The following is a 25,728-nucleotide window of genomic DNA, read 5'->3' as shown; positions in this document are numbered from 1 at the left end:
GACTCTTAGGACATGCTCATTGAAACACCATACCTCACTGTGATTGAAGTGCTTTATTTTGGCTTCTGTAACAGCCAATATAACGAGGTATTGCAAAATACACCATAGCCTATGGAATTTCCTGAATAGCCCACCAATTGGGTCCACTAACTGAGTCATTCCAAAGATAAACCACTAAATCTTAACTTTATTGTACTAGTACATACTTTCCTGTACATTCAAATTGTACAAAATGATATAGATGATCAATTTCAATACAGATCTTCTTGCAATCCAGTAAAATAACATTTCAGGAATGTACATATTGAAAACAGCATTTTAAAAGATCCTTAAAATACCTGTAGCAATTGAAATGTTTTGAAAACCATAGAAACACAGAGGACCAGGGGAAAAAAGTAAGACAGCTAAAAGAAACTGGTGGAACGACTCAGTTGATAGTTTTTTGATTGTCATGGATTAATGGCTCAGTTTGTGCCTATTGCTGGATCACAAAGCTGTCCAAGCTGGTAGATGACTGGGTGGTTGTCCCTGAGATAATAACCCTGCACACGAACCTCTTTCTAAAGAAGGAGGAGTGCTGGGAAAGGTCAGAGCTCAGAGAAGCGTGAACGGTTCTTTTAGAAAGAGCTGTCCCCTATTGGTAAAGAATGAAGAAGTGCTATCAACCCAACTTGGAGAAATGACAAGGGTCAATAGAAGATGGGAATAAAGTCATGTGTGTAGGGATGCAGGCAAATAGTGGTGATAGCTGATAATTCATATTCTACTGTCATGGAGCTTATTCAGAAGAGAAAAAATGACTTTTCTGCTGTGCTATAAGTCAGTAGCACCAGATGCAAAAGCAGGGGTTATGAATCAGTAAAGGCAGGTGAGTTGTTACAGAAGGAAGTTAGAGATAAATTTAGGCACAGAGTATGCAAGGAAGTGATTTATCTATGGAAGGTAAAAGCAAGGAGGAAAGGGTAAAGGGTTCCCCTTTTCATGATTTTCAAGATGTGTGGACAAATTGTTAGAACTTTGGGAGAATCTGAAATAGCTTGTGCAACTGTGTTTTTCTGTCAGAGAAGAAAGGAGATATATTAGGTTTTCTATAAAAGTCAAGGAATAAGTGCAAAGCAAGTTTACAGTGAACATAAAAAAAATTACCACAGAGGATTTAGATAACTTTAATGTAGACAATGAAGACACTGAAATGTTTTGTCATACTTGGCTCAGTCATTAATCAGAGTGGGACTGCAGTCATGGAATCAGAAAAGATTAGAAATGAAGGGCAACTATGAAGGACTTAGACAAGATTTTGAAATGTAAAATATATCACTATAAGATGGCTTGTACCATCTTAAGCGTGGTGTTACTAAACTGTAGAATAGAACAAGCAATCTTATTTCCCATCTCTTTGTGTGAGTGTGAAAGCTGACATGAAGAAACCTGATGTGAACAAAATAAACTAATCTGAGATGTGGTGCTAGAGTATAGGTGCGAATACTATGGACTGCTAAGAAGAGAATAAATGGTTATAGAGCAAATCAAGTTTGAGCTTTTCCTAGAAGCCAGGTTGACTAAACTGAAGCTGTCATACTTGGCCCATAATAAGAACAACTCACTAGAAAAATATGACATGCATGAGAAGTGGGGGCATAGGAAAAAAGGAAGACTGCATTTTAAATGATACCAGTCAGGAAAGACAAGGCCAGGAGTCTGCAGGACCTGAACATGGTGAATTAGAAGGGGAAGAAGAATTATTATTATTATTATTATTATTATTATTATTATTATTATTATTATTATTATTATTATATAAAGTGAGATGTATTTATTTATTTATTGTTATTTTATATAAGGGACAACATTTTATTACCCCATTGTATATAATGGGACTTGAGCAATTCTAGGCTGCATCAATAGAAATATGGTGTCTAGATCAAAGGAAGTGAAAGTTCCACTCTATTCTGCCTTGGTCAAGCCCCACCTGGAATACTCTGTCCAGTTCTGGGCACCACAATTCAAAAAGGTTGTTGACAAACTGGAGCGTGTCCAGAGGAGGGTGACTAAAATGGCAAAAATTCTGGAAACCATACCCTATGAGGAGCAACTTAGGGAGCTGGGTATAACTGAAGAGGCTGTTAAGAGGAGTTCCTGCTACAGAGAGGAGGAGGAGAGAGGTAGCTGGGCAGCCATTTTGAGTGGTGACTGTTTAAATTTTTTTTAAAAACTCTAGGGAGAGTGTGCTTGCTGCAGAGGGGGTGGAGCTTCAGTGAGTCACATCTGTGAATCACTAGGGGGCGGAGCTAGCAGACTAGCTCTATATCACTCCTCCCACAGCCTCATTGAGGGGATGTCATATTGAAGAGGGAGCAAGCTTGTTTTCTGCTGCTCCAGAGAACAGGACCCGGAACAATGGATGCAAGCTGCAGGAAAAGAGATTCCACCTGAACATTAGGAGGAACTTCCTGACAGTTAGGGCTGTTCGACAATGGAATGCACTCCCTCGGAGGGTGATAGAGTCTCCTTCCTTGGAGGTCTTTAAACAGAGGCTGGACGGCCATCTGTCAGGGATGCTTTGATTTGGATTTCCTGCATGGCAGGGGGTTGGACTGGATGGCCCTAGTGGTCTCTTCCAACTCTATGATTCTATGATTCTATGATTCTCCAGAGCAGTTCCTGCTACAGAGAGGAGAAGGAGAGAGGTAGCTGGGCAGCCATTTTGAGTGGTGACTTTGAATTTTTTTTAAACTCTAGGAACTCTCAATCAAAGCATCCCCGACAGATAGCCATCTCCAAGGGTGGAATGTCCACCACAATCTGAGGGAGTGTGTTCCACTGTTGAACAGTCCTTACTGTCAGGAAGGTCTTCCTAATGTTGAGGTGGAATTGGACTTACGTGAGATACGTCCCTTTCCAGCAGAGAAGGTCTGAGCATCCTAATTTTGGGTAGCTCTGCCCTGGTAGGCAGGGAGAGAAAAAACAATAGGCCTGGGGATTGGCCCCGCCCCCATGGGCGGAGCGACCCGAGGAACCTCAGTCGATGACTAGCCAAGAATTATCGCTTTAATATCTCTCACTATATTATGTATTTTTATTTTTAATTGTGAAGAAGAGCAGCGCCCACCCACGCCAGAAGGCAATAACACAGGGTGGGGAGGATGCTCGGACCTTCTCTTCTGGAAAGGGACATATTTCAGGTAAGTCTAACGTTCTGTTTCCCAGCAGAGAAAGGTGCTGAGCATCCTAACTTTGGGATTTATAAAAGCCACCAAATTTAGGGTGGGCCAGCTGGCGTAGAGGGAGAGTCAGAGATAATTTGTTGTAACACCCTCTGACTGAAAGCTGCCTCAGCTGACTGGAACCGATCCAGTTTATAATGTCTGACAAATGTGGAGGGGGTCCTCCAAGTGGCTGCTCTACAAATCTCGGCCAGAGGAGCATTAGTTGTCAAGGCCGCAGATGTGGCTGCACTTCTAATTAGCCATCAACAGTGATGCCTAGTGGTGGGGTCAAATTGAGAGCTTTGTAACAGGCAACTTTGTAACTGTTTGATCCACCTAGTAAGCGTGGAGACTGATACCTTTTTTCCTTTAGAATATGGTCAAAAGGATATGAAGTGGGCTTCCGACTTTCTGAAGGCCGCTGTGCTCTTAAGATAAATCTTGATGGCCCTGCGCACATCTAAGGTATGCCATATTTTTTCTAAGTCTTTGGTCAGTTGCGGACAAAAGGAAAGCAACACAATGTCCTGGGATGGGTGGAACACCGAGTTCACCTTGGGAATGAAGGTTGGATCAGGTCGTAGAAGTACAGTGGAACCTCGCTATACGCGCGCTCGCCATACGCGGCCTTGAGCATACGCGCGGGGTGGAAGGGGCGGCGCGTCCCATTCAATTGAATGGGCGCGTGTGCTCGTTGCGCCCCGTGCGCCGCTGCGCACGAGCCCCATTGTTTACAATGGGACTCGAGCATAGGCGGAAATCGCCATACGCGGCGGGATCCGGAACGGATCCCCCGCGCATGGCAAGGTTCCACTGTATCAAATCTGTTCTGATGATGCACAACTCCTTGCGGACAGAAAGAGCACCGACCTCGGAAACGTCGCGCCGACGTGAGTGCAGTAAAGATCAGAGTCTTCCAGGTGAGGAACTTGAGTGATGTCTCTCTCAGTGGTTCGAATGGGTGAACGGTCAGCGCCTTCAAAACCTCGTGAAGGTCCCATGATGGGAAGCGATGTCTGTTCGGGGGTGACCTGTTAATCACTCCCTTGAGCAGCCTGCGGATGTGCGGATGATGAGATGTCCTGGCTGCCTCATCGTGTGTCTTTTTGAGCTTGTACCACCTCTTGAATGCCTTGAACGTGTATTTGTAAACCTTGAGTGTCGAATGCTGACGTGACACCAAGATAGACTTGATCACCCTTGGAGGGTAACCATATCCAGTCAGCATGTGGCGCTCAATCTCCAAGCGTGTAGCTGAAGCCAGGCTGGATCGGGATGGTGAATCTTGCCCTTAGACAGCAGGTCTGGTCTGATGGGCAGAGGTAGGCTCTGAGTTGACAGATTGAGGATCTCTGAGAACCAAGGCCGTCTGGGCCACGCTCGGAGCCACCAGGATGACCTCTGACCTGGTCCTCTGCATCTTGGAAAGGAACTTTGACAGGAGAGGCACTGGTGGGAAGGCATAAAGGAGACCCTCCAGCCACCAACAATTGAGGGCATCCATGTCCTCCATTCCCTCTGTCCTGAATCTGGAAAGGAACCTCTGGGTTTTGGCACTGGATGGAGAGGTGAACAGGTCTATCACTGAAGCTCCTAATCTCATCGTGATGATTTGGAACACCTCCAGGTGAAGGCTCCACTCTGACTGGTCTATGTCTGTTCGGCTTAGCCAATCTGCCTTGGAGTTTAGTTTTCCTTGAAGATGTTCGGCCTCTAAGGAAGTCAGGTTGTTTTCTGCCCAGGTTAGGAGTGATCTTGTCTCCTCCATCAGGGACTGGGATCTGGTACCGCCCTGGCGACTGACGTGGGCCTTCGCTGTAATGTCCTTATCAGGACCACCTTGTGGAGAATCAAGTGATCGAAAGCTTGAAGTGCCAAGTGAATTGCTTGCAATTCTAACCAGTTGATGCTGTGAGTCCGCTCTGTCGGGCTCCAGTGGCCGTGGGCTAAGTGGGGTCCGCAATAGGCTCTCCAGCCCCGGAGACTGGCGTCAGTGGTAATCTGTATCTTTAGAGGTTTCCAAATAGGTCGCTCTTTCGAGGTCGCCTTGGAGGTCCACCACAAGAGGGACTGGTGCACTCTGTTGTCGAGTGGAATCTTCTTGGGCTTTTTGAGGGCGATGGCTCATTGGTGAGGGAGGAGTAGCCATTGCAGTGGTCTGGCGTGAAAACTCGCCTATGGCTGGCAATCGATGGCTGCTATCATGAGACCCTGAAGGTGGGCCAACAGTTGTAGACTGACCTGTGGCGAGTCCAGAGTCTTGTGGACTGCCTGTTGGATGGTACTGACTCGATCTTGGGGAAGGCAGACTATGCCCGCTTGGGTGTCTATCATGGCTCCCAGATGTTGGATCTTTTGGTTCGGGAGAAGGGTACTCTTTTCTAGATTGACCAAGAAGCCGTGGTCTTCCAACGTCCTGAGTGTCTTGTTGGTGTCTTGAATTGCCTGACTCTTGGAGGGCGCGGTATCAGCAGGTCATCCAAATAAGGATAGACATGAAGGTGTAGCAACCTTAGATGGGCGACTAGGGCCACCATGACTTTGGTAAAGATCCTGGGAGCCAAGGCCAGGACAAAGGGAAGTGACTTGTATTGCAAGTGGAGCTTGCCATATTTGAAGCGGAGGAAACGCCGCAAAGACGGGTGAATAAGAATGTGCAGATAAGCATCTTGTAGATCCAGTGAGGAAAGAAAGTTGCCTGGTTGGAGGTTTTGAGTGTCTCCATTCTGAACTTCTTCTTGAGAATGAATTGGTTGACCCCTCTCAGGTTTAGAATGGCTCTCCATGATCCGTTTTTCTTGGGTACTAGAAAAAGTTTGAGTAGCATTCTTTTCCTTTTGGTCTTTCGGCACCGGTTCGATGGCTCGAATGGTGAGTAGGCGTTTGATGGCTTCCAGCAGGAGGCAATGTTTTTCAGAATCGTTTGATTTGGGAGAAGGTGCGAATATGTCGCGAGGCACATGACGAAATTCTATTCTGTATCCTTGTTGAATAGTTTCTAAGACCCACCTGTCTGAGGTGGATCTTTCCCAAATCTGGCTGAATCCCTGAAGCCTGCCCCCCACTGGAGGGACTTCATCATTGTTTTTTATTCTTTCGGGATGATTTGGGGGCCCCACCATCTTTGTTGGGGAAAGAAGACCTGTTTTGTTTGGGAAACATGGAGTCTCCCCATCGAGGCTTGTTGGACCTGGACTCCCTGGCTCGGGAAGAATTGGAGTTGGAATGGGAGGGAAAAAAGGATTGGGAAGAACGAAAGGAAGATCGGTTCCTAAACTGTCTCTTATCCTCTCTTTGATTAGCCGAAGGCAAGGCCTTCTTCTTGTCCTTGCCCTCGACCAAAACTGGTTCCAGCAACTCGCCAAATAGCTGAGTGCCCACACTCCAGTTTCTCCACATCCTTTTTGAATTGTGGTGCCCAGAACTGGACACAGTATTCCAGGTGAGGCCTGACCACAGCAAAATAGAGTGTCACTATTACTTTCCTTGATCTAGACACTATCCTTCTATTGATGCAGCCTAACATTGCATTGGCCTTTTTAGCTGCATCATCATACTGTTGACTCATGTTCAACTTGTGTTCTACCTGGACTCCTAGATCCCTTTCACATGTAGACTCCTTAAACCATCCTATAGCTATGCATTTCGTTTTTCTGCCCTTAGTGCAGTACCTTACATTTTTTTGTGTTGAATATCATTTTGTTAGTTTATTCAGGTCATTTTAAATTTTGATTCTGTCCTCTGGGGTTTTAGTTACCCCTCCTGATTTGGTGTCATCTTCAAATTTGATAAGTATGCCCCCAATTCTGTCATCCAAGTCATTGATAAAGATGTTGAATAGCACTGGGCCCAGGACAGAACCCTGTGGCACCCCACTGACCACTTCTCTCCAGTATGAAATGGAATTATTGTTGAGCACTGTTTGTGTTCAGCCAGAAACCAATTACAAATCCATGTAACAGTTGCCTTGTTCACATTTTACAGGTAGAAGCACAAAATGAATTTGACATTGAATGTAGCAAAGAGGATGCTCAAATGAAAGCATATACAAAGAATTTGAGTCTTGAAATCCCAGTGCAGAGGAAAAAAAACTAAAGGAAAATTTAGAATAAGTAATAGTCTAGAGAGTAATAACTAAAGCCTACCTCAGTCAAAAAGTGAAGAAAATAATAATGAGCAGAAGAGAAGGTGTTTAAGCATTACAATTGTGAGGACAGAAGCCTTATTGCTGACACAATCCAAGCAGAATAGTGGAGAGGTAAAGAACCAAAGTAATAGAAGAAAAAAACTTAAAGAAGTTAATTTTTTACACAAAAGAGGGCACCACATTGGGGCTAAGGAGGTCATTGGCAAATAGAGCCTAGAGAAGCAATGGGGGTAGCAACCAACCACAGATGATGCAAGCAAGATTGACAAAGTACTCATTAGCTGCAAAATGATGAATTCGGCAGCTTCCTGGGAGAAGCTGAAAAACCAGGAATCTGTGACTTCTGGTTCATAAGGGAAACCCTACCTCAGTTTAACAACACCACACTTAACCCACACATCTTCCTTGCTGTGGTGTACTAGCAGATGGCCCAGGCAGAGAAAAAGAAACTGGGTCACATGAGAGGTGAGACTTTGGTTTTGAAATGGAAGATACTGTGGCAGCAAATGGATTCTGCTGCAGTAACTATCTTCCCCTTTCCAAACCCCACAGAGTCACAGTTAGTGCAAAATATGAAGTTTATTCTGTGAATGTGCTGCTCTGCCAGAGAGGTGGAAGAGCTTTATAATAATAAAGCTTTATAACAATAAAAATCCAGTTTGTTTTAATTATATTTGGTTTCCATATAGTCCCAGAAGTGCAGACTTTTCTAGTAGCAGATGTTTACTTAAATAAAAGATGTGATTTAAGTGTCCTTTCAGCCACATAAGAATTTCTGATCTATGGGACTTATGAAGATTACACTCTTTTCTGATGAGGCTGATCTTTTGTTAATCTGATGGTAAATCACGATAACACATTCACGATGCTAATTTGTTCTGATAACAGTACAGTCCTTGGAAAAGTAGGGTCCCCCCCCCCCTTTTTTTTTTTTTTTTTTTTTTTTTTTTTTTTTTTTGATGAGAGCTTCCAAAACTGTCATGCTTGTTGGTAGATACTGAGAGCTGTAACTCTGAAATAACTTTTACAAGCTCTGTTCCAGGACCAGCACATGTACAACACTAAATCAAATTAAAGGAGTAAATGAATCTGTGACGAGCAAAATAAAAGGAAACATGATATCCAGTTCCCAGGGATGCCTAGGCCACAGGGGATACCAGTTTTAAAGTCTTCACTCTCAACTGAGACCAACTGACACATGGCTCCTGGAACCATTTCTTAAATGGCCATTCTAACTGGGGCCCTTAGACACTACATAGTTATAGCACTATGATTCCACTTTAACTGCACTTGTTCCAATCTACAGCATGATGTGGAAATGAAAATAAGAGCCCCTGAATGTTGGTCCACCGACCTAGGTGGCTCTGGCTTTCCTTATGTGGCTGCATTGATTAAATTGTGATTGTTTTTACTTACTACACACTTGTGCCAGACAACTGTCATTCTTTCTTCAATCCCGTTTACTCCTTCTGGAATCAGAGTGAAATTGTCCTTTCCAACGGCTTTCTGTGCTGTGCTGTAGGTACAATGGGCACTCCCAACCACCTGCAGGTCACCACTAAAGGAATTTACAATGAAATATTTATGACAAAGATTGCATAAAGGTGGAGGAGACACTGTGAATTCCTTACAGCTTTTATTCAAGAACACATATTTTTCTCATAACTACTTTTTTCAATTCTGCTTATATTTGCTTTATATTCTCATCAACGGAATTATTGTTTCATGAGTGATTTGAGTGAAAGAATAAATAGACTAAAGCAATAAAAATTTATACATACTGCTATTTTTAAATTTGAATCTACAACTCAGTCTCAGAAAGGGAAGAACTGTATGTTAAGCAGAAGGTAAGTGATCATGAATATTTAACTGCACAGCATCCATGGCTGCTTTTATATGAATGAAGGGAATACTGGGATCTTCATCAGTGTTTAATTCTTTTCTTCCAACCCCACTCTCCAAAATGTGCCTAGTCCAGGATGTTAGGACCCTCATCTTCTGGTAATGAACGTATCACGGGTAAGTACCAATGCTCGTTTTCCATCAATGGGGGGAAATTACAGTAACTCCATGCCTTCAGTTCCATAGATAGGGAACACCCTGTGTGTGATTCTGAGTAGAAAAAGCATAGGAAAACTCCTATTCTACATAATTTGATACTGTCCTATTTTTTTTTAAGGACAATAGTGGCTGGTGATTTCTAAATCAATGTAGAGGAGAATCCACACCAGGTTTTAGTAAGAATGCTAAAGCCTTGTTTCAGAGACAGAGTTCATCACCTTGGATAGCTCTTCTGAAATCTAAAATAAACCTCCACCTAAATTTACCACTTCATTGGCATCAAAGCTATAAGCATATTCAGCATGATGTTTAATTTGATCATAAAATAAACAATAGCTGGCACCTTCTTCAGTATTTATGATGTTGTAAGCTAGACTTTGTTGTTGTTGTTGTTGTTGTTGTTGTTGTTGTTGTTGTGTGCCTTCAAGTTATTTCGAAGGCATGGTGTCTTCTTGGCAAGATTTGTTCAGAGGAGGTTTGCCTTGCCTAGAGACTGAGAACATGTGACATGCCCAGGGTCACCCAATGGGTTTCATGACAGAGCTGGGCATTGAATTCTGGTCCCCAGAGTCATAGTTCAACACTCAAACTACTACCACTGTAATTATTGGATTTGCATTTATGGATGTTGCATCATTGTAATGGCTGAAAGTGCCCACCAAACCCTGTTTTTTAAGCCAAGCAGCCCTCTCAAATGGATTTCTGAGGCACTGGAGAGTGGGGCACTGACCAATGACACATCCAGACATCTCTTGGTAAAGAGATATGTTGTTATAATTGATGGCAACAACCCCTGACACCAAAGCTTGGTGTATAATGTGTCACTGCCAGGAAAGGGCTGGATGTACCATTGGATGAGTCCTGCTATCCAAGGCCTTGGAAATCATTCTGGGAGAAGGCTTCCTCGCTATAAAGGTAAGCTGGGGGGAAGTATCAGGAAGATGTAGCTACAAAAACAGGCCTTCATTGTTATAGCTGTATGTCTCAATGCAAGATTTCAGAAATGATTTGTAGTATTCCTTTGACAACATGAAAAAAATAAGCTGTTATCAAATCATACTAAACCTCCTGTTTATTACTACTGGATCGTGAAAACCAGTGTGATGTAGTAGTTGGAGCACTGGACTGTGACTAGAGAGCAGGGTTTGAACTGACACTAAGTCATGGAAATCCACTGGGTACCCCTGCGCGAATCACATTCTCTCACCCTCAGAGAAAGGCAAAGGCAAATGCTCTCTAAACAAATCTTGCCAAGAAAACTGTGATAGGTTCATCTTAGGGTCACCATAAATCAGAAATTACTTGAATGCATGCAACAACTACTACTACCGGATCTTATTTCTTATTACTTAATTATTTAATGTACTTTAGTACAAGGAATACCATGCTAAAAGTGACGTCAAATGATCAGGTGTTGTAGGATCCAAACTCAGAGGCGGTGAGGTCAAAAATGCCGCAGCCTTTGCCCAATTTTTGCTCCAATAATGTGTCCCATCTGTTCCCAGGCTGGCAGTGATTGGTTCCCCCAAAACAAGAGCACCTTAGGAGAAGGAAACAACTGATTATATCTTTCCCTTTCTTTCGCATGCATGGTGATTTAACAGCCATTCAAGAAAAAACCACATAAATTAAAGTTAACTGATAATGAAAATAGGTTGCAAAGGTTTGATGTTACTGTAGTTGCTCTGTTTTAGCTACAACTTCAGAGGGATACCATATTAGTCTGTCACAACAGACAAAGAATTATGTGGCACCATGTAGTCTAACAAATCTGCAGATGTCAACTAATAACATTTCATGCATGCTTGAGTCAGAACACTCAGGGCTTACTAACCTAAGGTTGTACACCAGATGCACTCCAGTACTGGTGCAATCTGTCCAAATGATGTATATCCACATTCACAGCAAAACCACTGTTTTAAACCATTCATCTAGTTTAAGAGAACCCACAGTTTATTTTGAAGTTTTCAAGAAATTATGGAGTGCCTCCAGTTCTGTTGGCTGTCTGCACAGCTGGATCGGGTTTGATTTGGCTGGATCCAGTTGTCTAGACAGCAAATGTGGTGCCATCTCCCTTACTCTGCACTGGGTAGTGTAGAGAAGGGGATGGATCTTCTTCAGTGTCACCACCACTGCCACCTCATTGGCCAAACTGTTTCCTGCAAGAGCCTGGCTGTCGCCATCACTTCTGCTGCAGTCAGAACAGGGCACCTGTACAATCAATGTGGAGGGGTTAGAACGACCCCTTCCTTGTTGATCACATGGTTGGGTGACCTTAGCAGAAACGGCAATGATGGCCAGACTCTTGTAGGGAGCTGTTAAGCCAGTGAGGCAGCTGCTGGCCCATGTATCCAATGATGCTGTGTCACACCTGATTCAGTGTATGGCTGACAATGTGGTCAGTCTGAGGCCAGTCCAGGGCATAATGTTCCAGATTGGCCTTGGACTGAGCTGCTCATATGCTGGCTAAGAGGTACTGAGAACTGTAATCCAAAAATGTAAGGTTTCAAAACTCTGCATAGACTCTAGTGCATGGGAAAAGATATTATGGTATCTCTGAAAATAAAGTGCCACAAGTCTGCAGGAATTTGTCATAAGCTGAAGAAACATAAACATCTGCAGAGAGGCATGATTAAGCAGAAGGAAAGGTTTTTCCACTAATGCATTTGACTAGTTCCAATTTGAAGGATTATTAAATAATTTATTCCAGTCTGAGCCTTTTCATCTTCTCTGCTGTAGTTAAACATTAAGGAGTCTCTGTCTCACTTCATGGAACTCCCTACAGACTATTGGCTTGCAGTGGAGATATCTAAGTTCAGACTTTAAAGTCTTTAGCTGTTTGGCTTTCAGCCATGCAATAACAACTGTAATTAATGAAACTGAATGAATGAAATGGAATGAACATCAAAATTATGTGCTATTTAACCAAAGTTTGAAAGGATGTATAAAGAATTTATTGGTGGGCTGATCAGATATGTACAGTAGTTGGTCTGCTCAAATAAAACAAAGCAGCACTACCCAAGAGGCAACAGGGAGAAGGGTCTCACAAGGATTCAGACGAACCCTTCCTTCATCCCACAACATCCTCTAATCACCAGTCACTGAAGCAAGACTATATTTGTTCCAATCTATTGCATCCATGAGATAATGTTATACAAGCTAAATGAAAACATGAGATAATAAAAAAAGGAAAAGAAATGCACAGAAGGGGGTTGGTACAAAAATAAAACACCAAGGTACTCCAAAATTCTCATAGTTGAAGTTCCACAACACAGAGTCCAGTCAATTTGGGCTCTCCCCTTTAGCCTCCCTTTCACCATTTCCACAGATATTTCTGTAAGAAAGACGGCTTCACACAAAATGGCTGCAACATCAAGTGCGGATTGGCTTTTCAGACTGAGCCATTAAGCATGACTGATCAGATACCACATATAGAATTTTCATATGGTCTCCCCTAACCATTACAGGTAAGTTTGCAGGAACTGAGCAGGGTTGTTGATGACAGACTGTCTAGGACTTCTCTCATTCAAAGGGTCACCATATGTGAAAGCCAACTTGATAGCAATTAACAACAACAGTAATTGAGTCATTTCACTTGTGAGAAAAATATGCATATGGTTGTGTAAAACAGCTCTTTCTGCTTCAGTGTGGATTTCAGAGTTGAAAAATTTGTTCTCTTTAGTACCTTAAAAGTGGTACCCCGGGATACGAAATACCCAGGTTACGAAATTTCCGGGATACGAAAAAATCCCATTGGAAATAATTGTTCCGGGTTACGAATGTTTTTTCGGGTTACGAAAAAACTTTTTGGTGCTTTTCGGCGCTTTTTCGCACGAAACGCGGCTTTTCCCCATTAGCGCCTATGGCAATTCGGCTTACGAAGGCTTTTCGGGTTACGAAAGCGGCTGCGGAACGAATTAATTTCGTAACCCGAGGGAGCAGTGTGGTGCTGTTCCGTATAAATTAAACGTTAGCTAGATGAAGCAGCTGATAAAGGTCTGTTTGTACTGTGAAAGAAATAGCTTCTCTTCTTATGGGATGGTTACTGAAGTAAGTCAGCAGAGCTAGATCCTGCCACACTGTCGCCTGCAACTTTCTATACCCAGAGGCCCAATGACAAATCAGATGCCTGCTTTGACATTCTGCATTCTGTACCTTTTTTTCTTGAGAGTGAAATGATATCAGCAGCACTCTTACTCATGACCTTGGTGATATATAGTGGACAGTTAATCCGACCAGCTATGGTGATGGCACGGAAAACAGCTTCTGCCTCAAGCTGAAACAGGAAAACAAATTTAAATAAAATAACAAATTTCTCATAATTACTCTGCAGAATGTTCACTCAGATATTTCCAAGATTCATTATGTCTCTTTTTCTTCTGAAGGTCTGGCTGGGCCATTAGGCACAGAAAGATAATCTTACTGCTGCATCTGAAGTGGCAGATACCAAGGGGCAGCGATGTCAGCCTCCTGTCTGTTCCATTTGGACTCCATAACTGTTTCCCTTGCAAGTTGTCCTGGCCCCTAAACTAGCCTAACGCCTGCAGTGTACTGGGAGAGCATTCTCTCATTTCGGCATTTTAGTTACAATGAGTCAGGAGAGTGATGCAGCAGTCAAAAAAGACAATGAAATTCCAGACTCAGGAGTAGTTTCCAGAAAGTTGCATTCTGCTATGGTCAGACCTCACCTGCAACACTGTTCAGTTCTGAGGATTACTGACAAGCTGAAATGGTTCAAAGGAGGCCCACTGAGACAGAATGGTTCAAAGGAGGCCCACTGAGACAGAATCACAGAATTGGAAGAGACCCCCCCTAAGGACCATCCAGTCCATAAACCTTCCATGCAGGAATATATAATCAAAGCACTCCCAAGAGATGGCCATCCAGTTTCTGTTTAAAAACCTCCAAAGAAGGAGACTCCACCACACTTTGAGGCAGCGTATTCTACCGAAAAGCAGCTTTTACCATCAGTAAGTTCTTCCTACTGTTTAGGTGGAGTCTCTTTCCCTGTACTTTTGAATCCATTGCTCCACATTCTAGACTCTGAAGCAGCAGAAAACAAGATTTCTCCATCCTCAATATGTCATCCCTTTATTTAAACATGGCTATCATGTCACCTCTTAATATCTCTTCCCCAGCTAAACATATCCAGCTCCCTAAGCTGCTCCTCATAGGCCATGGTTTCCAGACCTTTCATAATTCTGATCACTCTCTGTTTGATACATGCCAGCTTGTCAACATCCATCTGAATTGTGCTGCCCAGAACTGGACACTGTATTCTAAGTGAGTTCTGACCAAACCAGAATAGTGTTACTATTACTTCTCTTAATCTAGATTCTAGAGTCCTATTGATGCAGCCTAGAATCATATAGGCTTTCAAAAACTGGCACATCATACTGCTGAATCACATTCAGCCTGTAGCCTACTAAGATGGACAGGTTGCTTACCTGTAACGGTATTTCTTCGAGTGGTCATCTGTGAATACATACAAATGGGTTTCACTGCGCCTGCGCAGTGCTGCTCGGAACCTACTGGAATCACTGGGCAGAGTTAACTCTGCAACATATTGAAACTTTTTGGCGGTAACTCCGCCCACCCGTTATAAGGCCCCTACTTTCCCGCTCTTTTTCCTAGTTCTGCAATTTTTCCGCCAAGCAGGCGATGGAAAGAGCCAATGAGAGCAGGACACTGAGGGGACGGACAGGTGGGATTTGTATGTATTCGCAGATGACCACTCGAAGAAATACCGTTACAGGTAAGCAACCTGTCCTTCTTCTTCGTGGTCTCTGTGAATCATACAAATGGGTTTAGACTGACAAGCTTAGGTATGCGGCGGAGGGAGTGTCCTGAGACCAAAGCTATGGTGAACCAAAGGTATATTTATTAAACAATAAACACCTTGAACCATAAAAGCGTCAGTCTTTTTTGTTCATGGAAGGTAAACATAGCAATAACATTGCTAGACCTGAGGAGGGAGCAGAGGTCATGCAAGACTGGTCCCATAGACATTGTGCAACCAACATTCAACAGAATGTAAAAACAGTGACACATGTACATAAGCACTGGCACATAAACTATCAGTAGTGCAATCAATGCAACCCTGAAACCAACACAGTTCTCCCGAAAGCTGCATCTCGGATGGCCCTGGTGTCCAACCTATAATGCTTGATAAAAGTTAAAGGTTGGGACCAGACAGCAGCCTTGCAGACATCCTCCAAGGGAATCCCCGACAGGAATGCAGAGGATGCTGCCATTGACCTTGTGGAATGGGACCGAACCCTGCCCGGGAGAGGCTTGCCTAACAGTTCATAGCAGAGGTGGATGGTACCAGCCACCCATTTGGACAACCTCTGCGCAGACACAGGCAACCCTTTCTTCGGTTCCGAGTAGCATTGGAAAAGTCTCTCGGACCGACTGGAGGCAGCAGTTCTGTCTAGGTAAAATGCCAGTGCTCTCCTGACATCAAGAGAGTGTAGGTGTTGCTCCTCCTCCGACATTGGGTTGGATGCGAGAGTGGGCAACACAATGTCCTGGCACATGTGGAAAGCAGACACAACCTTCGGCAAGAAGGTGATGTCCGTACGGAGGACCACTTTGTCCTTGTGGAACCTCAAGAATGGCTGGTCCCTCCGTAAAGCACAGAGTTCGCCCGCACGGCGGGCAGAGGTGATGGCCACCAGGAAAGCGGTTTTCCAAGTCAGTAGTCTCAAGTCCGCTGTGGCCATAGGTTCAAAAGGCTTGGATTGGAGGGCGGACAGTACCGACTCCAAACTCCAAGCCGGTGTTGGTACCGACACAGGAGGATAAAGGTTGGCACAACCCCTCAGGAACCCCTTCACCAAGGGGTCTTTGAAGAAAGAAACCCTCCCCCCGAACTGGTATTTGGCACAGATGGCAGACAGGTAGCATTTGATGGATGTGAGGGACAGCCCTCCATCCAAAAGTGCCATCAAAAACTCCAGCACCACTGGAGTGGACACCTGTGCAGGAGACAAGCCCTTTTGGTCAAGGAAGAGGCAAAATCTCCTCCATTTCAGGGCATAAGACCACTGGGTGGAAGGTTTCATCGCAGCCAGGATCACCGTCCTCACTGCCTCCGGCAGGGCAGTCAGGGCTGAATCCTCCAGGCTACCAGCGGCAGGCTCTCAATGTCCGGGTGGAGAATCCGTCCGTCCTGGATCGACAGCAGGTCCGGACGAGGGTCGAGACGGAGGAAGCATCTCCTGGAGAGGTGAAGAAGGGATGCGAACCACGGCTGTCTCGGCCACCACGGGGTGATCAGGATCGCATGCGAGCGGTCCGTTGTCATCTTGGACACCACCCTGATGATGAGAGGGAACGGAGGGAAGGCATAGAGGAGCTCCCCCGTCCAGAGGAAAGCGAATGCGTCTCCGAGGGATCCGTCCAATCGCTTCCTGGAGCAGAACTGGGGACAGTGGCTGTTCCACCTGGTCGCGAAGAGGTCGATCCGGGGGGTCCCCCACCGATCGAAGAGGTCGCTGACTGTCTCGGGATGGAGCCTCCACTCGTGGCACACCGACGGAGATCTGCTGAGGCGATCTGCCAGCTCGTTGTCCTTCCCGGGAAGGTGAATCGCCTGGAGGAGGACACGCCTCTGGATGCACCAGTCCCAGATGCGGAGCGTGAGGTCGAGCAGGGTCCTGGATCTGGTACCACCTTGTTTGTTGATGTAGTACATCACGGTGGTGTTGTCTGTCCTCAGGAGGACCACTCTCCCTGTGACAGCGAACTCGAACGCCCTCAAAGCCTTTTCCACTGCGAGCATCTCCAAGGCGTTGATGTGGAGGAGCTTGTCTTGTGCGGACCACCTGTCTTTGACGACAAGGTCGAGCAGGTGGGCGCCCCATCCCTCCAGGGATGCATCGGTTGTCAGAGTCAATTGTGCCTGGGGCTGATGAAAGGGCATCCCGGTGCAGACGTTGGAGCTGTCTAGCCACCATCTGAGGGAAGCGGCCACCGGTCTCGGTACCGTGAGCCACCTTGAAGGAGGGTCCTCCAACGGGGAGAAGACGGAGAGGAACCAGGATTGGAGAGGTCGAAGACGAAGTCTTGCCCAGGGGGTGACGAATGTCGTCGATGCCATGTGGCCCAGGGCGACTTGGACATCTCTGGCTCTCACCCTTCTGTGGGAGATGCACGGCCTGAGGGACGTTGTCAGGGCCTGAAACCGGTCCGGAGGGAGGAAGGCTAAGCAGTTTTCGGAGTCGAGGATGGCCCCGATGAACTTGACCTGCCTGGTCAGTGTGAAGTGGGACTTTTCCCTGTTGACGACCAGCTCAAGGGAGTCCAAGAGGCGCAAGGCGAAGGAGACTGCCTCCTGGAGCTCGTCTTGGGATTCGGCTGCAAACAGCCAGTCGTCCAGGTAGGGAAAAACCATGAAGCCCTTTTGATGAAGGTATGCCACCACCGGTGCCATGCACTTCGTGAAGACCCTTGGGGCCGTGGCCAAACCGAAGGAAAGAACGTTGTAGTGGTACGAGTCGGAGCCGACAGCGAAGGCGAGGAATCTCCGGTGGGACTCTCGAATCCCGATGTGGAAATAGGCATCCTTCAGGTCGACGGTCGCGAACCACAGGCCCTGGTGAAGCAGAGGCAGAATGGAAGCCGAGGTTACCATTCGAAAGCGACAGTAGTCCAGGAAAAAATTCAGTTGTCTCAAGTCCAGGATGGGCCTGATGCCCCCATCCGCTTTCGGTACCGTGAAGTACCTGGAGAAAAAGGCCCGAGGACATTGGTCGGGCGGCAGAGGGGAGATTGCCCCTTTACCAAGCAAGGCGCGCACTTCGTCGAGAAGGGTGTCCGAGGGGGGAGTGGACATGAAGGCTCCAGTTGGAGGGAGCTCTTGGAACTCAAGGGCGTATCCCCTACGGACGATGTTGAGAACCCACGAGTCCGATGTTATAGAGGCCCAGGTGTTAACAAAGGGCCTCAGAATGTCCAAAAAGAAGAGGGGTGAAGGAGAGACGAAGCGCGCTGCGTCCCTTCAGGCTCTCTTCTTCCCCTGGTCGGCGTCCTGCCGGCGGGACTTGCGGTACCGAGGCGGGAAGTTGCGACAGCCAGAGGAGGAGGAAGACTGCGAGGGGAAGCGGTGTCTCTGGGAGCCCTGCTGCTGGGACTGCCGATCCTGGGAGAAGGTCCCCTGTGACTGACCTTGCGGCTGCCACGGGCGCTGACGCTTCTGGAACGGAGAGGCCGATGCCGAAGACATGCCATGCTTCTTCGCCGCCGCCTTCATCCTGAACTTGCGGTTCAGGCGGTCGTCGGTCTTGGCATGGAAGAGCCCGGTCCCGTCGAGCGGCATGTCCTCGATGGCCGCCCTGACCGTAGGGTTGAGGTCGGAGGCTCTCAACCAGGCGTGGCGTCTGAGTGCCATGGATGCGGACATGGCCCTCCTGGAGCAGTCCGCCATATTCCTGGAAGTGGTGATGAGCCAACTCCCAATGGAATGAGCCTCGTCCCTGATCTCCACCAGCTGCCTCTGGATGTCATCTGGGACGTCCGGGACGAGGGGGGAGATCCGTTCCATGAGGGTCTGGATGTAGGCCCCCATGCAGGCGGTATAATTGGCAGCCTTGACTCCGGGGGCCGATGCCAAGTAGGTCTTTTTGGCCAGTCCATCTATCTTCTTTGCCTCCCGGTCGACGGGGGAGGTCGCCTGTTTCGGGACGAAACTGTGTTGGGCTCCCTCCACAATCGCAGAGTTTGGCCTCGGGTGGTCGGCCAACCAAGGACAGCTCGCCGGGGCGACTCTGTAGAGCGACTCTACCTTGTGGGAGGGCGCCGACAGGGTGGCTGGGGAGTCCCAGGACCTCTTCACGATGGTCTGGAGCGAAGGGAGGAGAGGCAGGCAAGGCGGAGTAGGCACTCGTCCGTGCACCCGACGCTCTACCAGGTCCTCCGCGTCGTCTTCCGGAGAGGCGAGCTCAATGTCAAGAGCTCTTGCCATCTTGACGACGTGCTTGGTGAACGACCGGACGTCGTCCGACGGGGAAGACAGCTCGGGATTGTGCATCCTCTGGGGCGAGGCCGACCCCGAGAGGACATCCTCGTCGGAAGGGGCTTCAGACCGGAGCAAGGGTTCCTCGTCGGAGTCCAAGTCAGAGGGGAGGGGGTCTGTCACTCTGACTTGAGATCTCGGTCGGGTTGGGATGAAGTCCGTCGAGGACTGCGAACGCCTGCGAAGTGGAGATGGAGATCTCTCGAAGACGGACACGGTCGGGACCGGTCTCGACGAGGTGCCGTGACTTGTAAGATGGGGGTTCAGCCTGGTGAACTCCCTCACCACCTTGTCCTCCGAAACTGACAAGTAGTACCGGCCAGACTGGGAATCAAAGAACAGGTCCGGTATCTCCTGTCTGTGGGGCCGATCATCATCGTTGTCGGTCCCAGCGTGGGAAGGCGACCGGTGTTCCGGCGAGTGAAGAACAGTGTCTTCCGTCCCGTGGACAAAGTCCATGGTGGGCTGAGGCGTTGGCGTGTCCGGTACCGGAGTGTGTCGACCCCCTGGCACAGATTCCGGATCGCGCGGAGTCTTTGAAGTGGCAGAGCGGCCCTGTTTTGTAGGGGAGCGCTTCTTATCATTTGCCTTCGGTGGGTCGGATGCGGGCCGATCCTTGGAAGGCTTGGGCTTCTTCGGGGCAGGATCTCGACCTGACATGTCATGGTGTCTCTTCTTCCCAGACTTTGGGACCTCCTCTGCCGGGAAGAAGCGGTTGTCCTGCCGACGACGAAGGCCTTGGAGACTTTGCCCCTTCCACAGGCCCAGCCAGCTCTTTTGGCTTCGGAGCATGGCGCGATGCCTTGGATGCCTTGGAGGGTGAAGGCGAGGCGAGATGGACCTCCGGCTCGGTAGCCTTCTTCGGACGCGAGCCCTCCGATTTCCTCACCGGTTTGGAGGTCGGCTCAGTACCCTCAGTCCCCGAAGACTTGTGGGGGCCTGGGACGAGAGGGATCTGCAGAGCAGGCAGGTCTTGGTGTCATGGTTCTTGCCAAGGCACAGCAGGGAGGAGGAGTGCGGGTCTTGAACGAGCACCTTGCCCCCGCAAATGTCGCACTTTTTGAAAGGTGCAGGCATTTCCAAGGTCGACAAAACCAGAGGAGAATCCGAAAACGAGGTCAACAGTCCGAAAGTCCGAAGTTACCAGGGGCGGGAGACAAAGAATGGTCAAGAGTACAGTCCGAGGTCAAAAACGAGAGTGATTCCAAGCAAGCAAAGCAAGCGAAAGTTCCCTGAAGCAGCTAGCGCGGCGGAAAAAAGGAACTGGGGAAAAGAGCGGGAAGGCAGGGGCCTTATAACGGGTGGGCGGAGTTACCGCCAAAAAGTTTCAATATGTTGCAGAGTTAACTCTGCCCAGTGATTCCAGTAGGTTCCGAGCAGCACTGCGCAGGCGCAGTGAAACCCATTTGTATGATTCGCAGAGACCACGAAGAAGAAATCTAGATTCCTTTTGCATATACTGTACTGTTGTCAGGCCATGCGTCACCCATCCCTTACATGCACATTTCATTTTTTTCTGCTTGTGTAGTGCCTTTCATTTTTCCCTGTTGAAATTCATGTTGTTAGTTCTAGCCCATTTCTCTAATTGGTTATGGTCATTTTGAATTCTGATCCTCTCCTCTGGGATATTAGCTACCCCTCCTGATTTGGTGTCATCTGCAAATTTGATAAGCATGCCTTTATTTTATCATTCAAGTAGATGAAAAAGATGTTGTGATCCACTAGTCACTTCTCTCCAGGATGAAGAGAAGCCATTGGTAAGCACCCTTTGGGTTTGGTATGTCAACCAACTATATGTCCACTTAACTAGCTTTTTTGCAGAAAATACCACAGGGGATCTTGTCAAAGGCCTGACTGAAATCAAGATACATCAGATCCACAGCATTCCTGTCATCTACCAAGCTTGTAGCTTTATCAAATAAAGAGATTAGTCTGGCATGACTTGTTTTTGAAAAAAAAATCCATGTTGACTTTTAGTGATCATGATAGACCTTGCTAAGTGCTTAGCGACAGTCTGTTTAATGATCTGCTCTAGAATCTATCTTGGTGTTGGCATGAGGCTGAGTGGATAGTAATTGTTTGGGTCCTCTTTTTCTCTCTTTTTGTACATGAGGACAATATTTGCCCTCCTTCAGTCTGCTGGGACTTCTTCAAGAACTCTACATCTTTCTTCTACAAATATCAGCAGTGTAAATGTTACAGCTCAATTTTTAGCGAGACATTCTACAGCAAGGCTATGTTTTCATAGAAGCATAAAAGCTGTGAAGTGCTGACTGATTTCAAATTTAGTTTCCTAGACTTCACCTTTTTTTATGCAAGGGGGGAGGTGTTCATTTTAACACACAGCTGCTACAACACTTAAACAGACTGCAACTCTCACCTCTTCAGGTCTGCTTAAGGCATGTCCTTCAGGTCCAGTAATTCCCATTTCCAGCATGCGCTTTTGTTCCTGAAGAGAAAACAAGAACATTACAATTTTCTACAGCTTTAGACTAATGTGATCCTGAATAACAAGTAAGACTGTACAATTGTTTCAGACAAATGCAGGATTGGGATGATTAACCAAATGAGAGACTGTATGCTAGAGGATTCTGGGGCGCGCCGAGTTTGTGGGCTGAGGCAACAAAAGCAGCTCGCCACATAATAAATAGGTGCAGTGTAATCAACCAAACTCCATTTTTCTTATTATATGGCAGAGCACCCAACCTGAAGTACTTGAGGGTTTTTGGCCAGTATGCCTCAGTACTTATTCCTCCTCAGTTTCGGAACAAGAATGAGCCCAAGAGCCAAATGCTGCATTTCATGGGCTATGAGGGGAATAAATACAGGTTTTTGATGGGTGGTTGTGGGCGGGGCTGGGGTAGCTGGCTGCATAATGAGCGCTCTTCCTTGACTCCTCCCTCCTTGTTAGCCCGGAGGCGGTAACAAACTTTAAGGCACGTTGCAAGCAAACCAACTTTTAATAACAACTCTTCAACTTTCCCCAAGACCCCAACACCCGGGCTGGTTCCCAGCCTGTGAGCAAACTATAAGTCCCAGTGGGGCCCAAGCCACGGCTTCCCCCTTTTAGACGTCTTTGTCGACCTCTTGGCTCCCTGACGAGGGTCTTCCTCCGGAATGCTTCTCCAGTGGTCTAGGTCAGCCTTCTCCTTCTCCCGAGGTTCGGGGCCAGTTTGCCACTGCTCTCCCTTGGGGTCCCACCAGGCGCCCCCCAGGGAGTCCTCTTTTCCTCCACCCCAACTCTCAGCGTCCGGGAAGGGAAACTCCCCTTCTAATCGTGGGTCTCGCAGGGAAACCTCCTCATGGGGTCCCTTCCGTCGGGCCCCTGAACTGGCCTGTAATATCGCTGGGGCCCCGTTCCTTATCGGCTTACGCTTTACCTCCTCTCTCCCTTCTCCGACCGCAACTCCCCATCCTCCTCTTCCGCCACGTGTTCCTCCTCCCAGTCGCCTCGCTCCTGCTCTTATTTCCCCAGAGCTGGCTCCTCCTGTCCCTGGCTCTGCCTCCTGCCCTTCCTGCTCCACCTGACCCTCATTAGCCCCTTCAGCCCTCTCTCTTAAGGGCACCCCCTCACTACAGTGGTAAAAGGGTTCTGTACACCAGAAATGCAAGGGGAGAAAGTTTACCCTAACCAGAATGTCATTGTGAAGCGGAAAAACATTGGTGCTAACACAAACAATGGAAATGGAGGGGTAAATACATCCAGGGATGTGAAGGATGAGGAACCAGGCACTTCACATCAGCCTAGTGGTCCACATCAACAAGGCACTTCAAAGGAGCCTAGCACTTCAGTTGACACACAACCACAGACACAACCACACACCGAGACACCAAAGCAAGAGACAGTAAAGGAAGAGCAGGTTGAGGCTCAGAAACAAGACACTCAAGCCAGTGTTAGTGGCAATGACACTGAGGGTGGTCAAGGCACATTCCTGATTCCCATGAGGTCTCAGAAGGGCAAGTTTTTTGTGGTAAAACAGGCACAGGCCTCTTATATGATGGTGGTTGGGAAAACAGGTAACACCCAAGAAAAGTTCAGGGGGACATGAACTGAGCAAGAGGGGTGGAAAGGAGCCAGAGCTCAGATGTGTGTGGCAGAGTGGAGCCAGGATGTGTTTGGTGTGTTGGCCAGGCCTGTAAGGCTAGAGACAGGCAGAAGAAGTTTAAGCCGGATAGCACCAGGGAGGCCAGAGCCTGGAGTGTGGCTGGCATGGGCTATCAAGAAACAAGGAAAGGTTTGTGCATTGCAGCCAGGGATCAGCAGAGATCAGACTGGTGCAAGGAAAGTTGGCACAGAGATCGAGAGAGGTTTGCTGGACATCAGACAGGATCCCAAGGCAGGAGGATCTGGAGTGGCAGAAACCAGGACAGAGGTTTCAGGGTGCGCCAGAGACTGGATGTGCCAGTGAGTGCTGGATGCTGGAGCTTGACATGTGAGTTGTCAGAGCTGGGTGGATTGGGACATGGGTCCATGGATCCACAGCATCTAGGACAGCAGCAGATAGAGAGTCAGGGACTGATCTGACAACCAGTTGCCCTGGGGGGTCTCATCAGCTGGAGGTCAGAAAGGCAGAGTTGCAAGTCACCTGGGACAACAGATGCAGAGGTTGCTGCGTTGTCTGGTGGTAAGAGTGCTGGACAGTGGGCTAGACAGTTGGCAGAAAGTCTAGGGGAGCACTGTGGCACTGCAACTAATGTGAACAGGAGTTCACAGACATGCTGGAGGCATGGCAGAGTTTTGGACTCTGGAGATGTAGGACTTGGTAGATTGTGGGGTGATATCAAGAGTCAGAAGGCTAGTGCAGAATGGGGAGCTTAGGCTGCAGCGTGTTGGTTCTTGGAACAACATTACAAACATTGCACATAGCAGACACCTGTGGGACATCACACATGGATGGCTAACAGGGATGGTACACACACACAGTCAGGACTACATCACACATGACACAAATGTGAATGACACATGGGACACACCACATGTCATTTGGAGGAGAATGTCAGGACCATGTGGCACACTTGGCCTGGAAATGACATAGATGTGGCCACTAGGGGGGACTGGAAAAGAGGTTATCACAGTTCAAGTGGCAGGTGTGCATGAGTCAGCATTTGGGAGCTGTGCATCATGGGACAGCTGATAAAACGTGCAAGTAGGTGAGGTCAGCCAGCAGTGCATCATGGGCAATGGTATGATGCAACCTGCACTGGGGATGAAACAAGCAAGAGTTCATTGGTGGCAAGACACCGCATGACTTCACAGAAGACCACCTATAAAAGGGAGAGGGTGTTGGGTTGTTGTGCTCAGTGACTGGCAAAGCATTTTGTCTATATATAGAGCTGTGAGTACCCAAGACGGCTGTCTAATACTCTGTGCGATCTTGTAAATAGCTTGCAACAAGTTATTAAAGCCCTCATGTTTGAGAGAGCCTTGCTGTCCAGCAGTGTTTATTTCTGCAAGCTGGGAACTCAAGACTGGTCAATCCTGAGTGGGAGGAATTTTTCCTTCTCAGTCTGAAGCCTTTGCAGACGTCTCTCCAAGAGCCTTCTCGTGGCGTCCTGCCTGCGTGGATTAACTCTGCACATGGTTGTAGTGGACTCAGCGCGTCTCTCTATGCTCCAACAAAGGACTGACTATGTAAATGATTTAGACAGGAGAGGTTTGTCTTCTGGAACTATGGTCTTCATTTCTTAGACAGAGAACTACCAGCTACAAATGAATTGCACCTCACAAAGCTGGAAATAATATCTTTGGTAGCAGCATCACAAGTCTGATCAAGACAACTTCAAACTAAATCCCTGGGAGGGTTGAAGTTAAGAATTTAAGCACCAGTCCAAATACAAGCTCTAAATATAAGGATTTGAATTCTAGAGGCAAAACTGAGAGATAGAATGGAATCCAGAATATAGCTGAAAGGAAATTAATAGATGAGAACAAACAAGTCTTCAGATTTCTATAGATCAGTCCGCATAGTTTGTAAAACAAACAAGATGAGCTTTAAGTCCTAATGCAGGGAGGTAAACATAGTTTTTCAGGCTATGTGGCCATGTTCTATAAGATTTTCTTCCTGACGTTTTATCAGCATTTGTGGCTGGCATCTTCAGAGAATGCTTGCCTGGAAAAAGTGGGTCTATATAAGTGGGAATGCAGGAGTGATTTGCATGTCTATTGTTCTGTGCTTATGGTAGGCCTCAGGCTGGGAGGCTAATTCAAAAGAGGATTTATATCTGCTAATTGGTGATCATTATCTGCTGGGAAAGCCCCTCACTCTGAGTGGTTTCCCATTTGCATTTGCTGAGTC

At 47.1% G+C, this 25,728-nt stretch overlaps 1 protein-coding gene across 5 annotated transcripts in view; it reads right to left on the bottom strand.

Annotated features, from left to right (window-relative positions):
* Window positions 1–25,728, bottom strand: part of CRMP1 (collapsin response mediator protein 1) — a 70,576-nt gene that overhangs the window by 12,291 nt on the left and 32,557 nt on the right. For all 5 annotated transcript variants that reach the window (XR_006104312.1, XM_042470897.1, XM_042470898.1 and 2 more), the window contains exons 7-10: window positions 21,813–21,881; window positions 13,570–13,690; window positions 10,798–10,954; window positions 8,770–8,911 (exon numbers count right to left, since the gene is read on the bottom strand). Coding sequence is in view for 4 of the 5 variants with exons in the window: in XM_042470897.1 (XP_042326831.1) it covers window positions 8,770–8,911; window positions 10,798–10,954; window positions 13,570–13,690; window positions 21,813–21,881 (489 nt within the window). In the remaining variant the exon portion in view is untranslated. The remainder of the gene's footprint in view (window positions 1–8,769; window positions 8,912–10,797; window positions 10,955–13,569; window positions 13,691–21,812; window positions 21,882–25,728) is intronic.

This window comes from Sceloporus undulatus, chromosome 5, assembly GCF_019175285.1.
Source record: "Sceloporus undulatus isolate JIND9_A2432 ecotype Alabama chromosome 5, SceUnd_v1.1, whole genome shotgun sequence".
NCBI lineage: Eukaryota > Metazoa > Chordata > Lepidosauria > Squamata > Phrynosomatidae > Sceloporus > Sceloporus undulatus.
The sequence above is the reverse complement of the archived record's forward strand: the minus strand, read 5'-3'. Positions and strand labels throughout refer to the sequence as shown.